A 27659-nucleotide genomic window follows, 5' to 3' on the forward strand; every position below is an offset into this window, starting at 1 on the left:
ATTTGAGAGCTGCACCCCCAACTCACCTTTCCCTCATGCCAGGTAAAACAATTTCTTATTCCTTTCTGCTGTCAAAAAACTGCAGCTCCCAGCTCTGGGAGCTCCAAGCTGCGTTTCCATGAGCCCCAGCATCCCCCAAGGCACACAGAGCCATAACCAACCACAGCCAAGCCCATTTTTGCTTATTAAACCATTTATCACTGCAAATTGAATTGTAATTAGAGGGAAATGCTGCAGGTCCCTGAGAGGAGTCATTGGGAAGCAGCTTCTGCTGTTGTTTTCACTAGCACAGGGTTATTGCTGCCCAAAGGAGGTTCCTGTGCAAAAAAAAAAAAAACAAACCTCATCCCAGCTGCTCACAAATATCCCAGGAGCTGCTGTTCTCTTCCAAATCTCCTTTATCTCCACCAAATTCAGGGCAGCATCCTGAATTTCCAAGCAGGGAGGTTGGTGGTGTAAACAAGGGTTGGGGATGAGGGAAGGAAGGATTACAGTCATTTCACCATTATAAGCCGCACCATTTTGACTAAAATTTTGGTCCAAACCCAAAGTGCAGCTTATAATCAGGTGTGGCTTATATAAGGACAAAGAATGAAAAGTTGCTGTTTTAGTTTGGAGGACAGGTGTCTGCTGAGAAAGGCAGGAGCTTCTCTTTGAAATGGAGAATGGAAACCCCCTCCCTCCAAATTATTATAATTTTGAAATCAAGGGGCTTTCAGGCAAAGATATGGGAATTAGGAATAACAGTTCTTTACTAGGGAAATTAAAATAGAAATACAGCACTACAAAGAACAAACCCCAAATCCTGACACAGTCAGAGTACAACCTGACACCCGTCAGGCAGGGTGTTGGCAGCAGTCCCATTCCATGGTGGCTGCATCCTCCTGCAGTGACAGATGTGGCTCAGTTGGAGCAGTGCTCCTGTACAAGGTGCAGTTTCCCTCCGGAGCTCCAGTGGTGATGTGGAGAAATCCGGTTTTCCTCTGGAGTCCAGTGGAGAAAGGGGCTCCCTTAGTGTCCCAAAACCTCTGTTTTTATCTTGGTAAGGAATGTTGGGCTCTTCCCCCTGGCTGGAGCAACTCCCAATGGGATGCAGTAATTTTATCAGTCCCACAGTGGGACTCAATGGCCATGAGCAGAAAATGACTGGCTGGAGGAAGGATGGGTTGTGAAAAGATAAAGAACAATGCCCTGCCTGGTTTCAATGGATGCCCATTAGCAGAATATCTCCCATGGAGATCAGGATCACTGCCCCCACCCTGTGATGGTGATAGAACAGATACCTTTTATCACACTCTGTATTTTAACATGCAGTTTATAATCAGGTTCTGCTCATAATCATGAAATTACTGTAATTCAGTGTTCCATCCATCATCTGGGAAAAGTGATCCCAGCAGGTGGGATTGGTGTGGGGAGCAAGGTGAGCTCACAGAGGGTGGGACGTGACTCAAGCCCAGCTTTTTGTGGATATAGATACCTCCTGCTGGGGAGGAAAATCCAACCAGTTCCTCCTACTCTTCCCCAAAAGATTGTTAAGGCAGGAATCAACTCCTGTTTGAGAGAAGAGTAAAGCACCCCAAAGGTAACGATGTCACAACTTACTTTGGGACAAACCAGCCCTCAGCCATGCAGAGATGATCAAATCTGCATTTCTGAGGAGGGCAGGCAGCATTTGGGTGCTCAGCAGTAAATTCTGAGTAAAATCAGAGTTTAAATGTGTAGGGGGTTCTCTGTTTCACAGAGTTAATTTTGGTCTCATTCAAGCCCTGAGTGAGGGAGCAGTGAGAGAAAGGAGTGGATGCTTCAGGGAAGGAGCAAACATTTCCCTGGCAGACTGACTCCAGTAATAAATGGTGGCAGCTTGAACCCCCTCCAGGAGGCTGGAATTGGAGGAGCTTGGAGAGATGGATTAATGGGCAGAGATGTGATGCTGCCAGCCAGATAATAAACCACTGAGGAGATCTGCAGAAAAATGCTCTTTGATTTCATACTGGCAAAGACAACGACTCCAACTGGAATTTGGCCAGCCCACAGCTAAGATTTCTCCAGGAAAGTGCCTGTGGCTGTTTCATGAGGATGGCCTCAGCTCTCCTGATTTACAGAGCCTCTGGATCCCAGGAAATGCTGGGAATGCTGGGGTGAGGTGACTCCAGGATTTGCTTTGAACAACCCCAACAATTCCAACCCAGCACTGCCTTTAACCCAACTCTTTGCCTTGAGCTCACCCAAATCCTCCTCTCAGCCCTCCTAAAGCAGCAGGAGCTGCTCACAGCCTGGTCTTCCATGCAAGCCAGGCTCCTGCTGGCCATGCAGAGCCTGCAGCAGATGGCTCCTGCTGGGACCTGTCCCTTTTCCCTGCTGCCAGCAGGCTCAGCCCAGAGGCACCAGAGGCTCTTTGAGCCCTCCCAAGCAGAGGGATGCCACCAAGTTTTCCTCCTGCAAAGGGAGGAGGCAGAATTACCTGCAGGGCTAAGGAGGATTTGAGGGGTCACTGTCCCACCCCTCAGCTCCATCCAGAGCTCCTGACATTCCCTGGCAAACCCCAACAAAAAGGTTCATGCATCAGACACCACCCAGCTAACTCCAGCCTGGCTGCTGGGGCTCCCCTTCACAGCTCTGCACTGAAGCACTACATGAAAATAAAACCAATTTAATCAAATCTGCCATCTCCATCCTCGTGTGTCTGCCCAAGAGCTCCCTGGAGCATCCAGGTGCTGCCTGGAGTACCCAAACCACAGCTCAGGAGCAGAATTCCATAAATTTATCACCCCTTTTGCCCTGTAGGGCTGCAAAGAGAACTCCTCATCCCCAGGATCTGCCCCAGCCCTGACCACGTTGTGCTGCCAGCTTCCAACTGCAAAAAAAACCAAAACTACTCCTTTCCACTTGCTAAAGCCTCCTGGATCTGTGCTGGAAAATGGGCTTGGAGGACAGGCTGCCCATGATCTGCTGTCAGGGAAGGAGCCAGAGCTGCCACCTGAGCTCGGCGTGCTGTCAGCTGGGATGAGGATTGTGATTCATCCTGCTCTGAGACAGCTGCACTGACTCAGTCCTGGAAGAGCCTGTGCCTCTCAGTTACCTGCCAAGAAAAGCCCCTCTAATTAGCTGATCCTAGACACTCAGTGTTGAGGCAACTGGAGCAGGAAAATCCCACTCGTGCTGCTCTCACCTTTGTTTTCCAGCCCGGAGCTCGGTGTGGTTTTTGTGCCCACTCTCCCAGACAAAAGCAGCCCCATCTGTTTCTGCAGCTGATCACCCATCCACATTAGTTAGATTTTATGATTTGCTTCAAGACCCCATGGTTTTTTTCTGGAGGTGACCTGAGGCTCAGACAATTCTTGTCCTTGGAAGGTGACAGGAGATGCCTGATGGCCACTAAAGATTTTTATTTGTGTGTGCAGCTCTCTTACCCTGCCCTCACAAGCAGCAAATCCACAAACAACTCTAAAATAAGTATTTACAGGAACAAAAGAGAGAAGCAGAAGTGGGATCCTTGCAGGAAAGGGGAAGAGATTCACCAGCAGAGGATGGCACTGTCAGATGGGGAGGAATCACTCACCCTCATCCTTCCCCTGCCTGTGAGAGACCACCCTGGGGTCTGGGCTTGCAGCAAGTGAACAGCTCCTGCCTCAAGAGCAGCACTGCAATCACACAATTCCTGCCTGGAATCACAGAGCAGGCTCCCCACACCCCTCCACTGCTGGGAGGTGTTGGATCAACACTGAGCCCACGAGCACTGGGTGCTCCTCACCCCCACCTGGACACCCATGAGCTGGTTCTGCACATCCCTGCAAACATCTCTGCTGGGAAAAGAGCCCAAAAACCCTCACCCAGATGGGCCAGCCCAGTGATGAATCAAACAGGCAAGCAAGGCTGGTGCTGCCTGTCCCTCCTGCCACCCCTCTGTCCCTCCTGCCACCCCTCTGTCCCTCCTGCCACCCTCTGTCCTTCCCAGGGTGTCACCAGGGCACAGGGCACGGCTCTCACAGCTAACGAAGGGTTCAGGGGAATTGCAGAGGAGAAGGAGCAGATCCCAGCAGGGCAGGAGCAGGACTGGGCTGTGGGAAGCCCTGCAGGCAGAGCAGATGCTGTGCAGGGCCAGCTGTGCCCAGCTGCTGTCAGGGACCTGCCTGGGACAGGAGCCTGCAGCCCCCAGAGCTCAGCCCTGGCTGGGGCTGCAGGATGGGGACAGCTCAGCCTGGCCTGGCCCTGCTCTGACAGAGCAAACAGACACTGGCACCCCTCACCTCCCACCCCTCCCTGCCCTAATCCAGCCACCTTTCCAAATTACCCCCCTCTCATAATTAACACAACACTGCATGAGCTGCCAGCTCTGCCATTCATTCTAAACCAGGCTCTGCTCTGCAAGGAATCAGGATTTATGGTCCTGGCCCTGCAGCTGTCACCAGGAGAGGCTTCAGGAGGAGCCAGCATGGATCTCCTGATGTCCAAGGGGTGAGAAGCCCTCCCTGAGCCCACCCTGACCTGCTGTTCCCAGGAGCAGGCCACCCCAGAACAGCCAAGCACAGAAGGAATTGCAAATCTCATTGAAACAACACATTGACTTTTTTATCCACTCCAAAAATGTTGCTTTTGATGCCCTCCTTTAGCCAGCAGAGCAGTTGCAATCCAAAAAAAAAAAAAAAAAAAAAAAAGAAAGTTGATCATTAAAGTTGATAATTAAAATTGAGCAATGCAGCCAAAAATTGTGAGTGGGGATTGCCCACAGCTCTGCCCAGCCCTGGAAACACTCCCACACCATCCCCCAGAACCTGCAGACCAACAATGATGTTCCTGTCTCACCTGGAAGCCTCCTGGACCCAGCAGAAATCAATCCAGCCCTGCACACACAATGAGAGGCTGCAACCCAAGAACTGCTGGCAAAAAGCTGCTCCCACTTCCAAGCCCTGAGCTGATTATTATTGCATTAGCCATGGAGGGGTGCATTGTTAATGCTCAATGGATGCTCAGCTCTGCTTCAAAAGGATGGAATTTCGGGGTGGGAGACTGCAGGAATGTTCTGGCATCCTTTAATAGGTGCTGGAATAAAAGCTCAGATATTTCTGATACACAAAATAAGCATCAGTGATTCCTCATCACAGCTCTCTCCCAGAGTTATTCAAGGGAAGTAATTGAAGGCATCTTTGAGAGACACAAATATTCAATTAACTCTCCAAACTGGCTGTTGTGGAATAATGTGAGCATGACAAAAAGATAATTTAAGTGAACAAATTGCAGCCTGACTCCATAAAATCGTGCCAAGCCTTTATTTTTTTGGGCATTTACACCATTGCAGGAGCCTGGCTGGGAGGGAAAAAAATGGGTTTGGATCAATAACAACACCTGCATACCAAAAATCCAAGTGTATCCCTGGCTTTTTTACCAGCAAGGGGAGTGGAATTGCTCAGCACAAAAATCTGGCTGAATATCACTGCAGGAATTAGGAGATTTTTGCAAGGTAAAGATTTAGAAGGAACAAGATACAGAGAGATTTTAGCTCAAAGTAAAATAAGAGAAAGTAGGGTTGAACTAAATATTGAAATAAAAGCTCCCTGACCCCTTTTTTGCATTTAATTGCTGCTCAAGAACAGCCTATTCCACAAAACCACTTAGTACCTTCCCAACTGCTCAAAGGGAATTTCCAGGAGGAAAAAACCACCCCAATCCCACAGCACCAAACTCCTTTTCTGAATTAAGACACAGCAACAGGAGTGGAATAAAAAGAAAGGTTTCCCCAAGGAAGCCAGCATCACCCAAGTAATTAACATGGACAACATGAATTCCAATTCTTTCATTTGCAAATCCAGCATCCCCAGTTAATCTGGAGCATGGACAAAGTCCATTAATAAAGCAGATTCCTGTAATTGGATTCAAAGCAATGGCAAATCAATACATAAAAAAAAAAACTTGTGTGGTTAAATACTCTGCACTTTGCATAATAACTCCAGTGATGCTGGGTGGTTGTGTGGAGACAAATTCCAGAGCAATCCCACAAGGAAACCAGATTGAGGTGGGGAAACCAAAGGGAAAATCTTCCTCCCACTCCATGAAACCTCTGCTGAGCTGCCCCACAAAGAGTTGGGAGCTCCCCAAGCAGCTTTTCAAAGAGTGAGGGGAGGTGATTGCCATTAAAATCCTTCCTCAGCCCCCTGGTCCCACCCTGGCTGAGGTACCAGCTCTGAGCAAGCCCCCTGGCAGGACCCTCCCTGTGCCCTCCTCTGCAGCTCAGGTTATTTACTGACAGGCACTGACCCCAACTGCTCCTGTTCCACCAAACCACTGCCTTTCCTGCCACCTCTGATGCCCCACAGCTCCCTGAACAAAAGGAGAAGCTGAGTCCCAAGAAGTCAAACCCAAATGTGCTCAGCATCCCCCTTTGCAAACACCTTCAGCTGGGAGCCTCAGTACAGCTCTGCTCCTCCTCCTCTGGGATAGCTCCTCTCAGCCTTGCCAAGTCAGAAAACCACTTAAATACCTGATTAACTACAAGCACATGTTTAAATCCCGCTGGAGCCAAGGGGGTTGGACTAGCAGAGCTCTTCATACAGGTTTTTGTCAAGCAAAACTTCTCCCCCCCAGCCAGTTCCCTTCACAGGGAAGGACTGGGACAGCCCAGAGTGAGATGCAGTGAAAGAGCAATTTTACACAAAATCAGGGAATGAGATCCCAGGGGACACAGGCTGGGCTGATGGAGAGTGCTCTGCCCTCCAGAGCCAGCAAACATTTCCAGTAAGTGTCATTAAAATCCTCTTTATTTCACCACACACCAGGCTCCAGCAAGGCCAGAGGGTGGTGGCTGCTGAGCCCCAGATGTGACAGATTCACCCCAAAGTGGCCTGGGAGCCTCTGTGCTTGGCTGAGAGGGGAAATCCAGCCCAGGTTTCAGTGGGGGAGCTGAGCAGACACAGGTAATGAACAGAATTTCTGTCTGTAGGGTCTGGGTCCTCTGCTGGGACAAGCAGTGTCACATCCTGCTCTCAGCACCACAAGGCATCAACACCCCCAAAATCTGAATATTTCTGCTGTGTTTGACAGCCAGCCCATCCCATTGCTGCTGAGAGGAGCTCAGGAGGGTGAGACAGAGCACAGGGAGCTCCTGCCAGGGAAATGGAGCCTGGGATGGATCTGTGGCCCCAGGGACAGCAGAGCCACGAGCTGGGTGCTGAACACCACGCCTGGAGCTCACTTTGCAGAGAGGATCCATGGCAAAGCTGCTGCTGAGTCACAGCTGCTGGGCAGAGTCAGTGCAGGCTTCTCCTTCTCCCTGCCTGGATGAGGAGTTTCCTTCCAGCCAGCCCTGAGTGCCAGGTGAGACCAGAAGTCACCCAGGAGCAAGGCAGGGAGCAGAATATCAGCAAGGCACCCACGTCCCCATGCCCTGGGGGGTTCCTTTCATTCCCTCCAAGGTGACACCACCCCAGAAGTGTCCCCAGAGTGATTCCATGGGGAACAGGACACCCTGCTAATCCCTCCTGCTTCCCCAGAGAGCTGAGCCTGGCTGGGAACACCCAGCAGGATCCCTTGCAATGCTGTGGATATTCCCTCAGGTGCCAGAACAAAGTCTCCCAGTTCTGGCCCTGCAAAACCCATCGATTTTCCAACCCCAAAATAACCAGAGATTATATTTTTCACACCAGCAGCTCCTCCTGAAGTAACAGCAGAGTAAGAAGAACCAGAAACCTTCAGGACACAGCACCAAGTCCTTAATCTCATTTCCCAGCTACAACCACGGGGCTGAATAATCCCTGAAACCTGATGCAGGATGATGAGCTGAGCAAGAGGAAAGCCAAGATGAGCTCATTGTGCTGTCCCACCGAGACATCCACAGCCCTGGCCTGGAATTCCTCAAAAGGCCACAAGCAGCTGATTTCAGTACCATTAAAAAATGACTAACACAGGCTCTGAGCTGGTTTTAAAGTGGAGGAGCTGCTGGTGTGAGGTGAATGAGAAACCTCCAGCCCCACACACACGAGGTGTGGGTGAGCCATGGGGTGGCATTTAGCACAAAGTGACACCAAACCCACCTTGGGACCCCCCTTCCCGTGCCAAGAAATGCCAGAAATCCCTGCCTGGAAGAAAAGATTCCCTTTTGCAAGGCATGAGACAGGAAGAAAAAAACGCTGGTTTTCTCTGCAGACCCACAGGCTCATCCAAAATCACCACTGACAAGTAAATAGGTTGGAAAAAGCTCCCTCTGAGAGCCAGGCTGACTCAATCTGTGTTATCTTTTCCCTTTTTGCTTTATCTTGCCTGATGTGCCTGCTCAGGAGGAGATAAGGAGCAGCTGCTCAGAGCCCTTCTCTGGCCCTGCCACTTCTGTGCACTTCACTCCTGTCCTTGGGAATTCCCTCTTCCCTCCAGAGGGATGCTCAGCCCTTCTGCTCCTCCATTCCCTCTGAAAAATGAGAAGCTACAGAATCCTGGAATTATTTAGGGTGGAAAAAACTCAAGTCTGACCACTAAGCCACGTCCCCACATCCCACAGACCCCTCCAGGGATGGAGATTCCAGCATTTCCCTGCTGGGACAAGCACCCTGCTGGCTCTGGGATGGGGCAGGCAGAGCTGGAACCTCAGCAGGAGCTTGCTCAGTGCTGGCTCCCACCAGGATTTTGCACAATGCCATTCCCATCCTCCTGCAGCCACTGGAATGATCTCTCACTGCATTCCTGCCTTTGGAATACTCCAGGCTGTATTTTTTGCCCTCCTCCAAAGGGAGGGCACACAAGCAAACACGAGTCCTTGTGGACAATAAAGTGATTTATGCAATGCAGCAACACTAAAGGTCTTTTTATAAAAAAAATATGTTTCAGGAGAAGAGTTTGGCTGATTTGTTTTCTTTCAGGAGAGGAGTTTGCTGATTTATTTTCTTTCAGGAGAAGAGTTTGGCTGATTTATTTTCTTTGTGTTGGTGGAGAACAGCAGCTGATGGGAAAGAGATGAAAGCACCCCAAGCAGAGACTCTCACCACATTTCAGGGAGTTCATCTCATCTGAGAAACTGCTTCTAAAAAAGGATGGAAAAGTTTATCAAGCCAAAACTTGCACTGGTAGAAGGCTGACCCTGTCACCTGCACCGTGCCACATTCCCCATCCTCTGGGATGGAAAGCAGAGGGAAAACCAAGCATGGAGAGCTCAGGAAAGCACCAAAGCTGCTCCTGTTTCACAGCTCGGCCTTCCCACTGAATGACCAGTGCCACGGGCTGGAAATCAGCTCTGGACATTCTTCCCCTGCCAAGAAATGCCAGGAATTCCTGCCTGGAAGTGGTGCAGCTCCAGCAGGTCCCACGTGGGGAGCAGGGCTGGATGCCACACACCCACAGCCCCTGCTGTTTACAAAGCACCCAGGGCTTTACAGGGGATGCACACATCCTAAAATCCAGGAAAACCCAGAGTCCCAGGCAGCTCTGGGGCTGGTAACACTTTTGTTCTAAAGCAGCAAGGCAGGAGAAAAGAATGCCATGGAAAGGACTGGGGTTTATACTGAAAAAGGAGATGTGCACATTTCCCCTTCCCTAATCCACAAATCTGTGCAAAGACTGGTTTGGGTTGGAAAGGACCTAAAGCTCAGCTCATTCCCCTCCTCTTCCACAGAGCAGGGTGCTCCAAGCTGGCCTTGGACACTTCCAGGGATGGGGCACCCCACACCCTCACAGGGAACAATTCCTTCCCCATTCCCATCTAAACTTCTCTGTCAGCTTCTCTGCATCACCCACACTGGTGACACTCTGTGTTTTTGGGGTGCCTGGTGAAGAGTTCCACCTCTGACAAAAGCAGAGTCCCAGCCCCAGCAGGAACAGCTCCACAGCTGCAGAATGCACACAGACCCAGCAGGGTGCTGCTGGATCCCAAATCTCCAAATCCAGCTCACACAGCACTCTGTGCTCCCCCTGCACGGCCTGGGAGGGGCACACACAGAACCCAGCATCGAGTTTGGCTGCTGGAGGTGGCCCAAGGGAGGGAACTGCAGAAACAGCCACAGAAAAATGGGGAAGGGAATGGATGAGACCATCAGCACGGCAAATTACAGTAATTTCATGATTGCAAGCCACACCTGATTATAAACCGCACATTACAATCCAGAGTGTGATAAAAGGTATCTGTTCTATCACCATCACAGGGTGGGGGCAGTGATCCTGATCTCTGTGGGAGATTTCTGCTAATGGGCCATCCATTGAAACCAGGCAGGGCATTGTTCTTTATCTTTTCACAACCCATCCTTCCTCCAGCCAGTCATTTTCTGCTCATGGCCATTGAGTCCCACTGTGGCACTGATAAAATTACTGCATCCCATTGGGAGTTGCTCCAGCCAGGGGGAAGAGCCCAACATTTCTTACCAAGATAAAAACAGAGGTTTTGGGACACTAAGGGAGCCCCTTTCTCCACTGGACTCCAGAGGAAAACCGGATTTCTCCACATCCCCACTGGAGCTCCGGAGGGAAACTGCACCTTGTACAGGAGCACTGCTCCAACTGAGCCACATCTGTCACTGCAGGAGGATGCAGCCACCATGGAATGGGACTGCTGTCACACCCTGCCTGACGGGTGTCAGGTTGTACTCTGACTGTGTCAGGGTTTGGGGTTTGTTCTTTGTAGTGCTGTATTTCTATTTTAATTTCCCTAGTACAGAACTGTTATTCCTAATTCCCATATCTTTGCCTGAGAGCCCCTTGATTTCAAAATTATAATAATTTGGAGGGAGGGGGTTGCATTCTCCATTTCAAAGAGAAGCTCCTGCCTTTCTCAGCAGACACCTGTCCTCCAAACTAAAACAGCAACTTTTCATTCTTTGTCCATATGTAACCACACCGATTATAAGCTGCACTTTGGGTTGGACCAAAATTTTAGTGAAAATGGTGGCTTATAATGGTGAAATACTGTATCCTCATTTTTTTGCAGGGTGGCTCAAAGTCTCCCATTTCCCATCCTGGGACTCCATCAGTGCTGTGCTCCACACCACAGGGAGCAAAGGAAAGTCACTTCTGGGGATTAAGGGAAGAACTGAAGCCTTTCCCATGTCTCACACCACGCTTGTGTTTTTATTTGCAGCATCACATTTTAACCATCAGCTGGAGCAGGGCTGGGATTTGGAATTGATGTTTGAAGAAGATTGGGAGGTGAAATGTTTCTGGAAAGCTCTCACTGCAACTTCCCTGTGGCACCAGGGAATTTGGGCGCTCCTTTGAGGATCCACCTTGGCATGGGCCTCCAACTGGCTGAGTCTCCAGAAATACCCAAAAATAAAGGATTTGGGCTCATCAAAGTCACCAGGAAATGCCCAAACTTGCTAAGGAAGAATTAATGATTTGGGCTGCCCCAGGATTCAATTCAGTGCCATTAAAATTCAGTCCATGCTGCTCTAGAAAACAGCTTTAAACATGAAATACATTCACTTTAAACCCAGATTTCAAACCAGCAATTTAAGGTGACGCCAACCTCTGGCCAGGCTTTAATTTTAAAATTGAAAAATTTATTTCATTTTAAACAGCTCCTGTTAGCCCAGGTAGGCAGGACATGGCTGCCAATGATTTTAGGGAAGTCAGGGATAAAAACAACCAGAAAAGAGTGAAGTGCAAACATGGCTTTGGGGAGAGTTTGCTTCTCTCACAAGGACAAAGAAAACATCTTAATTTCAGTTAATTCAAATGTCTGACTCCATGATCTTCCTGGTCTTTTCCAACTTCAATTTCTAATTCACTTAGTCCTGTTCAACACTTAATTTCAGTAAGGCAATGAAAAGTCAGGAGTACAAAGCAGAAATGCACATTTTCCAATCTGCATGTAAAACTTCAACCTGAGAGACCAAGATCTGTAATTATGGTGACCAGAAGTGGAATTAATGATGCACAATTAATACTCCACTTAATGAATCAACCAGTTTTAAATGCAAAATCTGCTTCCAGACATTTACTTTGTCTGCTCTCTTATCCAGCACATTTTTGAGTTTATTAACTGATCAAAAAACATTAAAAACCACTTTTCTGCTCTTTAAACTTGCTTTCATTTCCCTGTAACTTGAGTCAGAAATACAAAAGGATCAATCAATCAACCCTGCAAACCCCAAATTCCCATTTCCCACCAGAATAAAAACACACAAAATTCCCTCACCCAGCCACACAGCTGCCTAAATAAATGTCCCCAGATACACCAGGCTCCCTGCTCAGAAAAGGAAGTATCCAATTACACCAAGCAGAAGCAGCTTTTTACAACCAAACAGGAAAACATCCTCTTTCTTATAGAATCATCCCCAAAAAATCCTAACCACAAAAAAAAAAAATAGAGAAAAAAAAAAAAAAAGGCTGTTTACATTAAGATTTAATCCAATCCTGCGATTTGGTTGGGTGTAGATCATTCACACTCTCATCACAGATTCATTTGGGAGCAAGATTTCCCCCAAATGTTTTCTGGAGAGGGGAGGGCTGTACCCAAATCGATGGTAAATGGAAATAACGGGGATTTGGGATGAACCAAGGCTTTGGGGCTGTTTGGGTCCTGTTTCTGCAGAGATTTGAGGAGCTCAGGCTGCACCAGGAGTTTGTTCAAACCTGCCCAGAGGCTGCAGCAGCTTTGATTCATCCTTGTGCAGCGATCTGGGGTTTTTTATTGAGGTCCAATTCCATTCCCACTGGAGGTGGGGATGCCCCAGACCCCAAAGTCTCAGGAATGGGGACAGAGCACCAGGAAAACCCTGAGCACATCCCAAACAACCATCCCACCATTCCTTCTCCCTCCTCAGCAGCCCCTGCTGGGCCAAGGTCCTTGGGGATGCTGGGGGTGAAGGATCAGCCCTGCAGAGCCAGGCAGGAATTGTTGCTCCCAGTCAAACAACCCCTGGGATAAGGGAGAAAAAGCTCTGGGAATTTCCCAGCCATGGCTCAAAGCCCTGTGCTCTTCCAGCAGGGAATCTCTGCACACAGAGTTGAAGGCACAGGATCTCTGAGGAACAAGTTCCAAGTTTGTTCAGTTTTCATGTTCATTGTTAATGTTAAATTCCAAGCCTTACCCTGTTCTGATTCCTAATTAATGTTAATGTTAAATTATTGGCCTCGTTCTGTTTCAGTCCCCATTGTCTCCCCCATGTCCCTTTCCCCTCCATCAGGTTGCCTCTGCTGCTCCCTGAGATGGCACCAGGGAGGAGGGTGACGTCATTGATCCGTATGCAAATGAAGGGGGCGCAAAGGACACTGGGACACATTCGGAGTTAAAAACCCCTTAAGACAACGAGCCCAAATGACATCTGGACTGAGGATAGTGTTCCCAGGTTGGGAAAACAGTGCAGAACACGAATCTATCACCCCAAGCAGCTTTGATTCCATCACCATGACCCCAGTGACTACCAACATGAGCCCCTGGACTATGAGTCAAAATCCAGATTTCTGGGATTTTGTGCACAACCTTCGGGCTCCCCACCCAAGCTGATTTTTCAAAAAGGGCCTTGCAAAGGACAAGTCTCCTGGCCCATTTATTTCAGGAACCATCCAAGGGGGTTTTAGGATCGAGTTTTCCAGTCCTTGGGTGGGAGGGACAGACAGAGCTCGCTCACCTCGGGGTGTGTTTTGTGTTTTTGGGCTGCAGGTCTGTGCTCAGCACCCATCTCCACTTTCTGTGGTTAAACAAAAAGCAAGGAGCTGAAAAACCCATCCTCCAAAATGTCCAGGCTCCTGCTCCAGGCTCCTGCTCCAGGCTGGCTGGTCCTTGAATTCACCAACCCTCATTTCAACACCACTGCTGCTAGAACTGGAATTAATAGAATTAACGAACTGAATTAACTAGAATTAATGTTGCTGGTGAAATCTCCTCCCTGGGCACTCAGGGGATGGGCAGCACCAGTGGGAGCAGGAGCTGCACTGGAAAACTGCTCAGAAATCAATCCCACAGGAAAAGGGGACAATCCAGGGAATCATAGCAGGATCCAGGCTGGGCAGGAGCAACCTCGAGGAAAAACCTCCAGGGCCAACAAGGATTTTGGAAAATGAAGAAAAGAAATTCCCCCAGCAATACCAAACCCGAGTCCTGCTCTGCAAAGCAGGACAGCCAGGACTCTGGGAAGATTACTGAGAAATAAAAAGGCCCTGAAGAATGAGATATCCACTGAGATACCCAGGAGGAAAGGGCAGCTCCCTCCCCTGGGCTCTGCTGTGTCCAGGCTCTCCCCAGAAATCAAAGGAAGTGCCTCTGACTCTGACAGACACCAAGTCTGAAAGATAAAGAGTCTTGAAAAGATCTGAGGATGCTGGAAAGCTCCAGGCAGCTCCTGCTCTCCAAGCAGCAAGGTCAGAGCCAGGAGTAATTGGAGCTAAAACCTTTGGCCTGGAGAGGAATGGGAAGGACAATTTGCTTTTCCTTTTCGAGGCAAGATTAAATTTACCATGCAGTGATCTTTTCTCCAAAATTTGAAAGAGAAGGAGGCTGAGGCACACACACAGAAAGAGAAATGGAATCAGGCATTAAATCATATTAGGCATTGGCCAGGACTGAAGATGTTGAATACAAAAAAAAAAAAAATCCACATCCCTTGTAGGAGAATGAAATGAATATTAAAACAACCACCCCCTGCGCTGAGAGATGGCCACAGCCACAAATCCCCCAACAGCCCAAGCCCTGGAGCTGCAGTACACTGAATTTGAGGTGCATCACCCCCAGTGCAGCCCCAGACCCTGCACACAGCAGAGCCCTGGGCTGTGCAGGAGCTGAGCCCACACAGCTGTCACACCCACGCTCAGGGACTGGAGACATCCTCACAGCCTCAGCAAGATAAAAAGGAAAAGAGGGGAGAAAAAAGGTGTGTGCCTGTCTGTCTGCAGGCTGGAGCCCTGAGCTGCTGCATTTCACATCAGGTGTGAAAACAGCAGAGCCTGGGGGGAAAAAGACACATTGCTGCTCTGATACAAACAGAAAGTGCTGGACAGGGGCTGAGGTGGAACAACAGCATCAGCTCCTGCCAGCCTGGAGATCTCTGTCTGTGAGGGCACAGGCAGGACCTGATCCTCTGTCCCAGGTGCTCACAGCCCAGCCCCCATTTCATCTCACATCCCCCCAAAAACACATTCCCCCAGGAGGAGCAGCAGCAGCCACCTTCCACTGGGTTCATTAAATCATTAAATCATTGAATCCAACCCTGGACAAGCAGGCACAGGGCACATCCACCTGCAAACCCCACAGGGGATGGAAAAAGAGCAGAAGGGTGGGAAGCAGGCAAAGAGTTTGGGAGCACAGAGGGAACACCAAAACCCTTTTTTGGGGCAGGAAACACTCATCACTGTCAGAATACTTGCTGTCAATGCCTCCAGCAGCCTAAGGGTTAAAAATAATTGTGGGGAGCACTGGTGGGGTTTCATCAGCAGAGGAAATGAGAGCTCACCCCAAAGCCAGAGCAGGGTTACCCAACTTCCACCCTGCACTGCCAGCACTTCCCACTTGAGGAAAAACCTCCCAAATCCTACAGAATTCTGCATCCCTGTCCTCTGCTGGCAGCTCCAGGCTGGGGGAGCCCAAAGAGCCCAGGCTGGGTCAGCTCTGGTGCCTCTGAGCAGGCAGGGGAAGGGAGCAGGGGCTCACCTGTGGGGCAAACACTGAGCTCCTCCATGGGAATTCCATGGGAATGCTGCCCAGCTACTCTTTTTAAGTCTTTTTTTTCTCTGCTCTTATGTCTCAAGGAGGAGCCCAAAGTGAGCTGTCTCCATCAGTATTTTTAATTTTTTTGTGTGTGTGTTTTACTATCCCACTGGTCAAGCCCCTCTTACAATGAAAATATTCATCATTAATTAATAAAACATCGCTGTGCCACACAATTCCCAGGCTGCTCAGGTCATGTTTTGTTCCCCACAACCTCTGGCTGGAAAATCCAGCCTGGGATGGGGCAGGGGCACACCTGCACCCACAGCAGGGGATGTTTTGGGGATAAACCTCAGAGATCCAGCCAGGACAGGCTCTGCACACTTGGGTGGGCACAGAGCACGTTTGCTCCCAGCTCTTTTCTGCAGATGGGATTTTTTGTGGTGTTTTTGCCCATTTGGGGCCCCTGTGCCCTGCCCTGCCCACCCCAGGCTGGCACAGCAGAGAATCCACCCTGCCACACCTCGGACCTTTTGCCTTTTTCCTTTTGGCTTCTGGCCACGCTCAGCTCCCAGCGTTTATTGCCACACTTTGCTCTCTTCTCCCCCTTCCTCCATTTCATCCCTGCTCACCTGCCCTGTGCAGATGATGCTCAGTTCTGGATTCCTCCTCCTCCTCTCCCTCTCCCACCAGCCCCCAGAGCAGCAGGAAAAGCTCCAGGTTGAGCCAGAACCAATGGCAAATTCCTTGAGTGCAACGTAATGTGCTGGGAAGCGCTTCCCCATTTCGCTGGGGAAAAGAGATGGGTTTGGCAGCAGGGAGGAGGAAAACATGCTTTGTTTTACAAATCCTCTCCCCAGCAGGAGAGACACTCCCAGAATTTAATACACTGACAGCGCTCGGCTGCCTTAACCACTGAAACTCAAGAGTGTGGGGAGAAAAGAAAGGGAGTGAAAATAAAAAGTGCCACACTATAACATTTAAAGCTTGCCTGCTCTGCAGCTGGAGAGTAGTGGAGCTGGAATTCTCCCACCTGGATGGAGTGAGGGGTCTGAGAGGGGATTCCCAAGTGCTGGACACCCTGAATGAATTCATTTTTAACCTCTCCCTGCAGCAGAGATGGAAAAGCAGAGGAGGATGCTGCCAGGTAAACCCAGGAAGCCACTTCATGGCAGAAAAATTCCAAATTATTCCATGCAGGAATCGCCTCCATGGAAGGCCAGCAGCTCCCTCCAGGTCACTAGCAAACCTCTGGCAACCCCAACCAGCAAAAATGTTCATTATTTCAGTGTCTTTCCACTGCATTTGTGCCAAAAGCACTGGGAGGGAAAAGGGAAAACACCTCAGCCAAGGAGAGCAGCAGGCACTTGGTGGATTTGAATTTTGCAGTGTGGGTTTGGGCTCCAGAGCAAAGAAATAAAAAGAAATGAGTATTCTGTGTCTCAGGAGCTCGATGGTAAATTAGCAGAGCAGCACAAACCTTTGGAATGGCTGCTGGCAGCAGGAATAACAGGAGTGTTATTTTGGGGGCAGGCAGTGGGATCAAATTGCCTCCACACCAGAGACCACTGCTGACCTCTCTGAGGAAGCAAAGTCTGCTCTTCACGCTCTTTAGATTTTTAAACAACAAAGAAAAATCACTTTGTATCTCAGTATTTTATGTTTGCTACCTCCAGGCATTCCCAGAAACACAAATTAATCCTTACAGGAGCCTGTGAGGAAAAGAGCTCCCACCTCAGGGGAGGGAGAAGGATGGATAAATTCTAAATAAATGGGTGGAATGCAAAGGCCACAGAGGACATTGGTGCCAGTGGCAGGGCTGGAAGGGCAGGACCTGCCCCAGAGCAGGTTCCAAATCCAGGATTGCAGCCCTGCCCTGATTATCAAACACACCTTTAGTGGGAGCAGAAAACCCCCCAAACTTTGTCTTGCAGTGGGTGGGTAGGGCAGGGTGTGATGGCACAGACAGCTGAAAAACAAAGATTTTTCAGCTCTGGCCATGCACAAAAAAAAATAATAATAAAAAAAGAGAATTCTGGAGGCTGTCCAAAGGCAGGGATGCTGTCACCCACCTCTCAGCAGCACGCTGGGCTGGCTTCAGAGCCCGCTGAAGTCAGTGCAAAGGCTCCCAGTGACCTAAATGCCTGGGATTTAACAAATCTCTGCTGAGAGCTGGGCACCAGGTCACTGGGTTTGCAGTTTTGCTGGAAAATGCCCAGTTTTACAGCAGCAGCAACTACAGGGAGCAGCCACAGTCCCTCTTTAGGTGGACACCCTAAAAATGGCTCAGGGAAAAGTCTCTGCCCCTCCAGGCTCACCCATCCACCCCTTTCCAAGGGGGCAAGCCCATCCCTCTCCCCAAATCCTCACTTTCAGGCTGAGCTCAGCTCTGGAAGGTTCCTGCTGGGTGGGAACAACCCTGGAGCCAGCAATGCCCTCCTAAAACATCCCCTCCCAAAATCCAGCAGCTGGAAAACCCCAGGATTTGTTCAGTGGGACATGCCACATTCCCTCCCTGGAGGCAGGATTAATATCACCTCATCACAGACCTGCCTGGAGTCTATTATAGTATCTAGGACAAAGTGTTCTCTATTTTGACACTCTCAGATATATTTTATCAGAGAGAACTCTTCAGAGACGCTCGCTGCCAGAGATGCACCTGACTGTAACAGGTTCCTTGCTTCCCCCAGCAGTTTCAGATCAATTTTTAGCTTTTTCTTCCCATCTCCAGCGAGATGGGAGGGTTCCCCGCGGTCAGGTTTGTCATTAGGGCATCCAGGGTGACACACCCCTGCTCCCTCACCGTGCACAGAGAGTGAGGACAGACCTGAGCATCGCTGAGAAAAACCAGCCTGGAGCCAGGCAGAACTTGAGAGTGATTGCTGGCGCTTTGCAGGCCCCAAGATTTATTTTTTGGGGAGGTGTTTGAGATAAACACCCTCTAAAATTAGCACCTGCCCTTCTGCCAGCTCCAATGGGCTGCGGCAGCGATAAAGATTTGGCGTGGCTGAGAGGGTGCAACATTTGGGCTCTGATCTGCTGCCCAGCTCAACCCCCACAGATCCCAAATGGAGAGATCGCTGTCCCAAGGAATTCTACCCCCAACCCCCAGAGGGGCAGCACAGCCACCTCAGGAAAAGTGTTTTATCCCGAAGAGAGTTTTCCATAAAAAACACAAATCACATGGAACAGTTCAGATTCTCAGCTGAGCTGCTCTAAAGATAATCCTAAACCTGCAGGGCGGAGGGGAAAAGGGAATTGGGCTGAATGGGGACAGGGACATGCCCCAAACAACACATCTGAAAATTACCTGGAAAATGGGGATGGGGAATGCTAACAGCAAAAAAAAAAAAATGCTACAGCAGCAAACCCCGAACACAAAATCCCAAAAGAAAACCAGACTGGACCAATCCCATGGGCAGGAAATCGGCTCCCGATCCCAGCAGAGATCTGAGAGACTTTTCCCCGCTTCCACCGAACAGCTGAGGGACAAACCCGAGCTGGAAGATGGATCTGCTTTAGGTTTGCAAGGAAAACTCGCTGTTCCTCAAAGCCCTGCGCACCCAGAGCCTTGAAAACGCCCGGTGTTTTTATCAGCACCTATCAGCAGGAAAGATTAAATGCTAATTTGCTTTTCTGTTTGCTCACAGCAACTTTCCGTCCTGTTGCTTCCCAGCTAATGCCCAGCTCAAACAGATTTTTCAAGGCGAAAGGTCTCGGGCTCTCTACAATTAATTCTCCACTCCCCCTCGTTTCTCCCAGCCTCGGTCAACACCAGCACAACTCCACCAGGCGATTGTGCGTCAAAAAAAAAGATAAAAAAGCAGCGCTGCCAGCTCTGGGTATTTCTGAGCCAGCAAGAAAAGAGCTGATTCTCAAAAGCTGCCAGCTCCAATTGCCTCGGCGCTTTTACGGAGCTGCTCGAAACACCAAACTTTTTGGAAAGTTGAGTGGGAACCACCTTGAGCAGGCTGCAAATCCCAGAGCCAGCAAGGAAGGGAAAGGAGGAAAAATGCAGCCGGCAGCGTTTCCTCGCAAAGCACATCCCTGGGGGGATTCCCCCTCTCTGACACCGTGACTTCCCCAAAATTCCAGCACCAAAGTCAGACCCGCACCCTCTTTGCCGCAGCATTTCGAAAGCGGCACGAGCTGCTCTTAAACAGCTTTTCCCCCTTTCCCCTGGGGAATGCCGCCCATCCTCATCCCCATCCTCACCTGCCGCAGGTTCTTCAGCAGCTCGGTGGCCTCCTCCTGCTTGCCCTGCTTGACCAGCAGCAGCATGTCCTGGATCATGCAGATCCGCCGGTGGTACGGGGGCAAGCCGGGGCCAGCGCCCTTGCCCAACTTCTCGCCGGACTTGGCCACGAGGGAAGCCAGGAACTCGCCCCTTTCCCTGCTGGCCGCCTTCTTGCGGGGCTGGCCCGGGGGGCTCTCCCCGGCACTGCCCGGCTGGCAGCCCTTGGTCTGCTTCGTGCCCATGGCCAGCGAGGGGGCTGCATGCAAGGGGGGAGTGGGGAGGGTCGGGGGGCTCGGTGGGTCCGGGAAGGCTCGGGGCGCTCTGTGGGTGCTCAGAGGGGTCGGTGGGTGCTCGGACGGGTCGGTGGGTCCGGGGCAGGCTCGGAGGGCTCTGTGGGTGCTCAGTGGATCCGGGGGTGCTCAGAGGGCTCTGTGGGTGCTCGGAGTGCTCGGTGGGTTCAGGGGTGCTCGGAGGGCTCTGTGGGTCCGGAGTGCTCTGTGGATGCTCGGAGGGCTCGGTGGGTGCTCTGTGGATGCTCGGAGTGCTCTGTGGATGCTCGGAGGGCTCTGTGGGTGCTCAGAGGGCTCTGTGGGTGCTCGGAGGGCTCGGAGGGCTCTCTGTCTCCGGGGGTGCGGTCGGGGCTCAGCACAGCGCTCCGTGCCCGGCCGAGCGGCGGCTCCGCTCCCGCAGCTGGAGGATGGGGCGGCAGCGCCCGGCCGGGAGGAGCCGCGGCTCGGCCCCTGCGCTCCGCTCCATGGCCGGGAGAGGCAGAACCGCCGGATCCGGGCAGCTCCGGGCAGCTCCGGGCGCTGCTCAGCCCAGCAGCGGCGGCTCCTCCGCGCAGCCTCCTCCCGGTGCCCGCGGGTCCCCCGGGGGCGCCCCCGGCAGCGAGGGGCGGTGGCCGAGCCTTGGGGACACAACTGTTGTTGCGCTCAGGGGGCTCGCCCGGCTCGGCTCGGCTCGGCTCGGGGTGCTCGGAGCGGGGAGAGCCGGGGGAGGGCCGGGGGCGGGCACCGTGCACCGAGGCAGGGCTTGCGGAGGAAGCCGCAGCCGGACGGGCTCGTCCTTCCTTCCCCGCGGGCCGGGGGCTCCGCTCGCCCCGCCGGGGATGGGCCGGGAGGGGGGCCGGGCAGGGAGCGGGGAATCCCGCCGGGGTTCCCGGGGAGGGATTCCCCACGGAGCCTCATGGCCCGGGGGATTTGCGGGGATTCGGTCCCGCAGGGATGTGCCCGAGGCGGGGGAGGTCCCCCCTGGCTGTGCCCTGCGGGTGATGCTGGAGCTTCATCCTGAGCACCGAGCGTGGCTGCTCCTGCACCTGCTCAGCTCCCGCACCTCCAGCCCGGCTGGAAGCACCGGCTGTGCCCATCCCCATCCCCATCCCCATCTGCATCCTCATCCCTATCCCATCCCCATCCTCATCCCCATCCCATCCCCATCTGCATCCCCATCCCCATCCCGCACTTCCAAACCCCCCTTGCACGTGCTGCTCCTTCCAGCAGCTCCCCAGCCCATATTCCCTCACTCCTGATCTCTCAGGCTCAGGGATATTCCCAGCCCATATTCCATCACTCCTGATCTCTCAGGCTCAGAGATATTCCCAGCCCATATTCCATCACTCCTGATCCCAAGCTCAGGGATATTCCCAGCCCATATTCCCTCACTCCTGATCTCTCAGGCTCAGGGATATCCCAGCCCATTTCCAGCACTCCTTGATCCCAACGCTCAGGGATATTCCCCGCCCATATATTCCATCACTCCTGACTCCCAGGCACTCCCCTGGCAGGGCTCAGGGCATGGATTGAAGCTCCTGGATGAAGCTCCCAGTGAAAAACTCCTGCAGGCTCTGCTCACCTGCTGCAGGACACAGATTGCTCCAGAAAGGCCTGGCAGGGATGAGCTTTGGGGTGATGAGGCCCCAGCAGTGCCCTCAGACCCTCTCCTGGTGGTGAGAGGGATGGTTTCCAGCACAGGAACCACTTTGCAAGTGATTTAAAAAGAGAATCCCACATGGGAAGTTTTTGCCTCTCGCAATGGCACATCCACAAACAACACAAATTCCACATTACTGCCGTGGATTTAAAGAGCTCTCCTCCACCACCAAAGAGCTGCAGGCCCCTGCAATTGTTTGTAAAACTCAGTTCTGACCCACAGACCACGAGAGCTGCACAGAGCCCCAGTGCCCTCAGCAGTGGTTTGGCTCTGCTTTACAGAGCTGTGCTGCACATGAGGCAAACCACCACCAAAGCTGTGTGTCTACCCCAAAAAACACAGCTCAGGGGCAAAAACACAAGCTCAGGGGGCAAAACCAAACTTCAGCTCAGGGACCAAAAACCAAACACAGCTCAGGGGCCAAAAGCTCAGCTCAGGGGACTGAAATCCTCAGCTCAGGGGCCAAAAGCTCCATTCAGCACTGCAGCCCCAGCGAGTGGATTCAGGAGGGTGGTTTGCAGAAAGCAGAGCTGTGCCCCAGCAGAGGCCTCACCTGGCTGTAAATCTCCCCAGGGAGGCAGGGTACAGGAGCCAAAGTCAACAGGAGGCACTGGGCAGGGGGTGGTGGCACCTCCAGAGCCACTCTGGGGTGCTTTGGGAGCAACCACCCCGCACAGGATGGCAAACAGGGTGACCCTGCAAGGCTCTGTGGCCCAAATCCCACCTGGAGGGAGCTTCATTTCAGCCTCACTGCGCCCCAAAAATCCTTGTGCAGCTCCAGCCTCAGTGCTGCTGATGCACACAGCTCCCTCCCCAGCAGGAGCTGGCAGGGAAGGTGCTCCCAGCCCTAAAATCCTCTGCCTGTGCCCAGGTTCCATCCAGAGCTGCTCTTTCCTCACATCTGCTGGGGTACAGCAATGGCCAGCTCTCCTCCAACAAAATATTGAAGGAATGGAGAAGCAGCAGAAGGGAGACCCCAGGCAGGGTCTGAGCCCTCCTGCAGAGTGACACAGCCAGAAAAAACAGCAGCACCCATCCAGGATGGGGGGGAGCAGGGCCCTGAGGCACGTGGAGAACCAAATCCAGCCCATCCCTGACCTCCCACCACTTAAAAAAAGGCATTTTGTGCATTTTCAACCATTTTCAAACTGCAGGAACCTCTCCAGGCACATCCATCCATTGTGGGAGCTCTCCATGCCCATCCCCTTGGGATCCCAGAGCAGTGGAACCCCAAACTCTCCCTCCCAGAGCCATGGGGCACTCTGGAACCCCAAACCTCCCTCCCAGAGCCATGGGGCACTCTGGAAACCCCAAACCTCCCTCCCAGAGCCATGGGGCACTCTGGAACCCCAAACCTCCCTCCCAGAGGAGGGCCAGCCCAGCACAGGGCTCCTGGCCAAGGAGGGGCTCTGCACAGCCACAGCCCTGAGTAAATAAATAAATAAACAAAGCCCAACCTTTGCCCCTCCTGGCACTTCTGGCAGCAGGGCAGAGAGCTCACCCACTGCTCCTGATCTTATTTATAGCACACAGGACAAAGCCAGGGGGAATAAATAAATAAATAACTAAATAAATAAATAAATAAGGTAGGAGTGTGGGGTGTGGACCTTGTTGCCAGTTGCAAAGCAAAACACCCAGAGCAGGAGCTGGATTTGCTCTCCCTGAGGGATGTGAAGGCAGCAGGAAATGAAAATGAGCCCCAGGCTCAGACACTGGTGGTGGAGGAGTGCAGATCCCTCAGGAATCTCCATCCCAGAGCGTTTTTCCCTTCTACACCTCCCCAAGGGTCTCCTGCAGCCCCAAACCTCCCTGCACACACACACCACCATTTTCAAACCTGCTCAGGACACCCAGACCTGCCCATCCAGAGCTGGGAAATCCTCGTGTGCTGGGAGCCAGGGCTGGCCCAGGACAAAAAATGAGAACAAAAAATGTTCTGCTGAACTCACCCCCTCAGTGCAGATGTGTGCCAGCTGCAAATTCACAGGGTTTATTCTTTGTTATTCACCCCCATGGTGCTTTTATGATATCTGATATTGAGTTAGAAAAGTCCTGAGAGGGAAACAACTTCAGCTCGTGAGGTCACAAAACCCAACAGCTCCTCCTCTCCCACACAATTCACATTTAAGAATGTCCTCCCTTCTGCATCAAAAAGAAATAAAAGCTTTTCAGGGCACTGTGCAGAAGCCAGGGACATCCCCAATAACCTGATGGAATTCTGGCAGCAAATCCCTGAAAGCAGAGAGATTTCCCCCAGTCCCAGGTGGGGGTACCCACCCCAAATAAATAATTTGTTTTCAGACAAAACTCATTCCCACTTCCAGGAAGGACTACCTGTTTTTGCTGGAAGATCTCAATCTCTTGCCAGCCCACCTGTGTTTGCAGCCTCACCCCTTCACCAGACCCTCACAGGAGAAATAATTTCATTTTTCTAAGACAGAAAATCCCCTCCTGGTCCCAGGTGTTGCCTAGGACTCCCATCCTGACCTGGAAAATCCACTGTAAATGGGTGTGACCCAATCTGGGGTATTCCAAAGGGGATCCACCCTTGGAGCCCTCTCTCAGTGGGAATTTTAGGAGGTTCCCACCATCCCTTCAGCATTTCACACTGCACCTGAGACACCCAAGCACAAAAACCCCTGGAATTCAGGGATTCTTCCCTCACCTGGCAGGTTCTGGGGGAAGCTTCTGGCAGCTCATTCAAACCAGAGACTGAGCTGGGGCCAAGCTCTGCTTCTCATCAAACCCTCCTGCTTTGAAGGGCAGCACAGGAATTCCCAATTCCTGTTGATAGGGAGGGAATAGCTGGGATTAATTTTAAATATCAGCATCAGATCCAAGCTGGTGCTGCTCACTGTGTGAGAAAGACTAAGGGAAATATTGCTTTCAGAAGTGGCTATTTAAAGGAATCCCAGAGTTAATGTGATTTTTATCTCTTCCTCCAAGAAGAAATTTTTTAAAAATCAGCCTTATTGTAAAGCTGCAGCAAGAGGAGAGCAGAGAGTCTCAGCAATCTCTGGGGAAGGGAGGCCAAATGGAAAAATGTGATTTTAAAAGGACAGAGAGCCATCCTCATGCTAAGCTTGATTCAATTGGGACTCTGGCAGCGAGACAGGGCTGAAATCTGTGAGATGTAATTGCAGATGAACCAAAGTCCAGATTAAAGGGGCAATAAAATGATGGGAAACATCACATGAGAGGTGTTTCGAAGGAGAAATGGAAGAATGTCAGGTAGAAGCATTAATGTTTCCTCCTGGCAGTCAAGGAAATCTCCCTGTTCATCCTTTGGATTCATTCCCTGCATTTGGCCCCAGCTGCAAAAGGAGAAGAATTGGAAAAATATCCCCAAAGCAAGGGGCTACCTGAGCAGCCAGAGAAGTATTGCTGCACTGGAGTCCTGAAAGCTGCCCTGAGCTCTGGCATCTGATTTCAGCAGGGCCCAGGGTCACAGAGGGGCCAGGGAGGAGGAGAAGGAACTTCCTGAGGTGGGGAAAAGTGACCCCAGCAAGGGGACAGAGCTGCCAAAATCCCCAAAAAAACACATGGGAAATTTCCTCCTTCAATTATTCATTGCTGCACCTCGTCCCTGCCATGGCACTGCAGCAGCTGTACCTGTGCACAAGTGTTTTTAGAATAAAATAATTCACATTTCAAGCAAACCCAAGTCCCCTTCCAAGTAATTCTGCTGCCCCAGACAGAAATTGGGATTTTTCATAGGCCAAACCAATTTAATTCCTAAATTAGGAATTTACTCCCTTACCCCACCAGCAGCTCCTGCTTCTCCCCCACTCCCTCAGCAGGCACGAGAGGGTCCCTCCAACCCTCCCTCATGAGGATTTTCACTTTAAAAAACTGAAATTCCAGCAAAGGTTTTACTGATTTCCCAGGGAATTCATGGGGGGAGTTTCATGGTTTAGGTTTTGGAGTGGTGTGATTGGGTTAGTTTGGATTTTTTTTTGTTGTTTTAATTTTGGTTTTGTTTTGTTTATGTTTTTGGTGTGGATTTTTTGTTCTGTTTTGGGTTTTTTTTGTTGTTGTTGGTTGTATTAGGTTTTTTTTGCCACTAAGGAAGTGTTTAGTCATTTAATCCAATCAGAAGAGCAGGAAAATATTTGTTAGATTCCAGAAGTGTTCCCTCAATCCAAAGGGATGGGTTGTGGAGGGGATTTGCCTGTGGTCCTGGAGAAGGGATCCTGGAAAGGGATCTGGAAAAGGGATCTGGAAAAGGGTTCTGAAAAAAGGAACCTGGAAAGGGATCCTGGAACTGTAGTGCTGGAAAAGGAATCCTGGGAAGGAACCCTGGGAAAGGGTTCATGGAAAGGGATCTGGAAAATGAACCTGAAAAGGGATCCTGGAAAAGGGGGTCCTGAAAAAGGGATTCCTGGAAAGGGATCTGGAAATTATGAAAGGGATCCTGGAAGGAGTTTCACAGAAAAGGGATCCTGGAAAGGGTTCATGGAAAGGAATCCTGGGAGGGGATCCTGGAAATGAGCCTTAAAAAGGGATCCTGGAAAAAGGATACTGAGAAAGAGATGTTAGAAATGGATCCTGGAAAAGTGAGCCTGAAAAATTGATCCTGGGAAGGGATCCTGGAAAGGGATCCTGGAAAAGGGGTCCTGGAAAAGGGGTCCTGGAAAAAGGGTCCTCCCTGTCCCTGCCAGAGCCTCTCTGGGCAATGCTGTTCCCTGCAGCCCAAAGAAAATCCCCCAAGGAATTTCCAGCCCTGCAAGGGAAGCACAGGGTGGCTTTCCCAGCCCACTCCAGAAAAATGCCTGGCAGCTCTAACCTCGTGCTGAGCAGCTTTGGGCCAGTGTGTAAACAGAGTTTGTGTTTTATAAACAGGAACCAGGCCTTGGAGTGGGAGCAGAGCTGGAACTGTGCCCAGAGGGAGCGTGGATCGTGGGGGGAGGAGGAGGGTGGGGATGGAGGAGGGAGGATGGATGGATGATGGATGGTGGGGATGGATGGATGATGGATGGATGGATGGATGATGGATGGATGGATGGATGATGGATGGATGGATGGATGATGGATGGATGATGGATGGATGGATGGATGATGATGGATGAGGATGGATGGAGAATGCAGGATCAGGATGGAGGATGATGCAGGATGGATGGATGGAACACTTCTGGCACCACGGGGATTTTGGCTTTGCCCAGGTTAAGGGTTTTAGGTTGGGAATGTTTTCCATGGAAACCTTAGGGGAGAGAGGGGGAAGCACCTGAGTTTGGGAAGGTTCAGGAGTGATCCTGCTGGATTTGATACCCAAGGGCAGGGAGGCCTCGCTGCCCCCTGACCCAGAGGGATTGGCTGGGATGGACATTTTGGGATCCCCCTGCCCCAAACGAGGGTGGGCGAAGCCTTTTGGCAACAAATTCTCCTAAAAAATCCAGCCCAGGTGGAAAATGTGTTCATAAAAGGAAGAGGTGAAATAAAAAATGAGGAATGGTGGAAACAGGACAACACAACTGCAGGTGATCCCACAAAAGCCACAATCTGCTCCTCCCAATTGAAGTTTAAGTTTTTCAGCACAGCCAGGATTATTTTTCTCTCATCATGCCAAGCAGAGGTACAAGAAAACAACAGCACAAACATAAAGTGAAGGTAAATAGAAGGGAAAAAAAAGCAACTTAAGGAAGAAGAATGGGATTAGGAGGGAGAGGATGCAGGTGGAGAGAATCCAAATGGATTTTGGAGCATCCAAAATTCAGGAAGAAAGATGAATTATGCAGGTGAGCCACAAGGCAAAATTTAGACCTAAAATTTAAGGAAAATATAAAAGTAGTGCTGAGAAATGTGGGTCTGCTTCCCCTTCCCCTTTTGTGGCATTGCTCAGCATCCCAGGGACACTCAGGACATGAAAATATCCCAGAACTTGGGGCACCACTTTCTAAAATGCAGTCCCTGGACTTTAGCTCTGAGGAATTAAAAGCAGCA

At 51.0% G+C, this 27659-nt stretch overlaps 2 protein-coding genes across 2 annotated transcripts in view; both read right to left on the reverse strand.

The window, feature by feature from the left end:
- The window catches only part of LRRC75A (leucine rich repeat containing 75A), a 60671-nt gene extending 40450 nt beyond the window's left edge, over nucleotides 1–20221 (reverse strand). Inside the window, exon 1 of the mRNA XM_033078302.1 lies at nucleotides 19769–20221. Coding sequence (XP_032934193.1) covers nucleotides 19769–20032 — 264 coding nt within the window. The 5' untranslated portion in view covers nucleotides 20033–20221. The remainder of the gene's footprint in view (nucleotides 1–19768) is intronic.
- Nucleotides 20222–20247: 26 nt separating this feature from the next.
- The window catches only part of LOC117006188 (basic proline-rich protein-like), a 9570-nt gene continuing 2158 nt past the window's right edge, over nucleotides 20248–27659 (reverse strand). Inside the window, exon 2 of the mRNA XM_033078545.1 lies at nucleotides 20248–20972. Within this exon, the coding sequence (XP_032934436.1) occupies nucleotides 20248–20972 (725 nt within the window). The remainder of the gene's footprint in view (nucleotides 20973–27659) is intronic.

Source organism: Catharus ustulatus, chromosome 22 (assembly GCF_009819885.2).
Source record: "Catharus ustulatus isolate bCatUst1 chromosome 22, bCatUst1.pri.v2, whole genome shotgun sequence".
Lineage (NCBI taxonomy): Eukaryota > Metazoa > Chordata > Aves > Passeriformes > Turdidae > Catharus > Catharus ustulatus.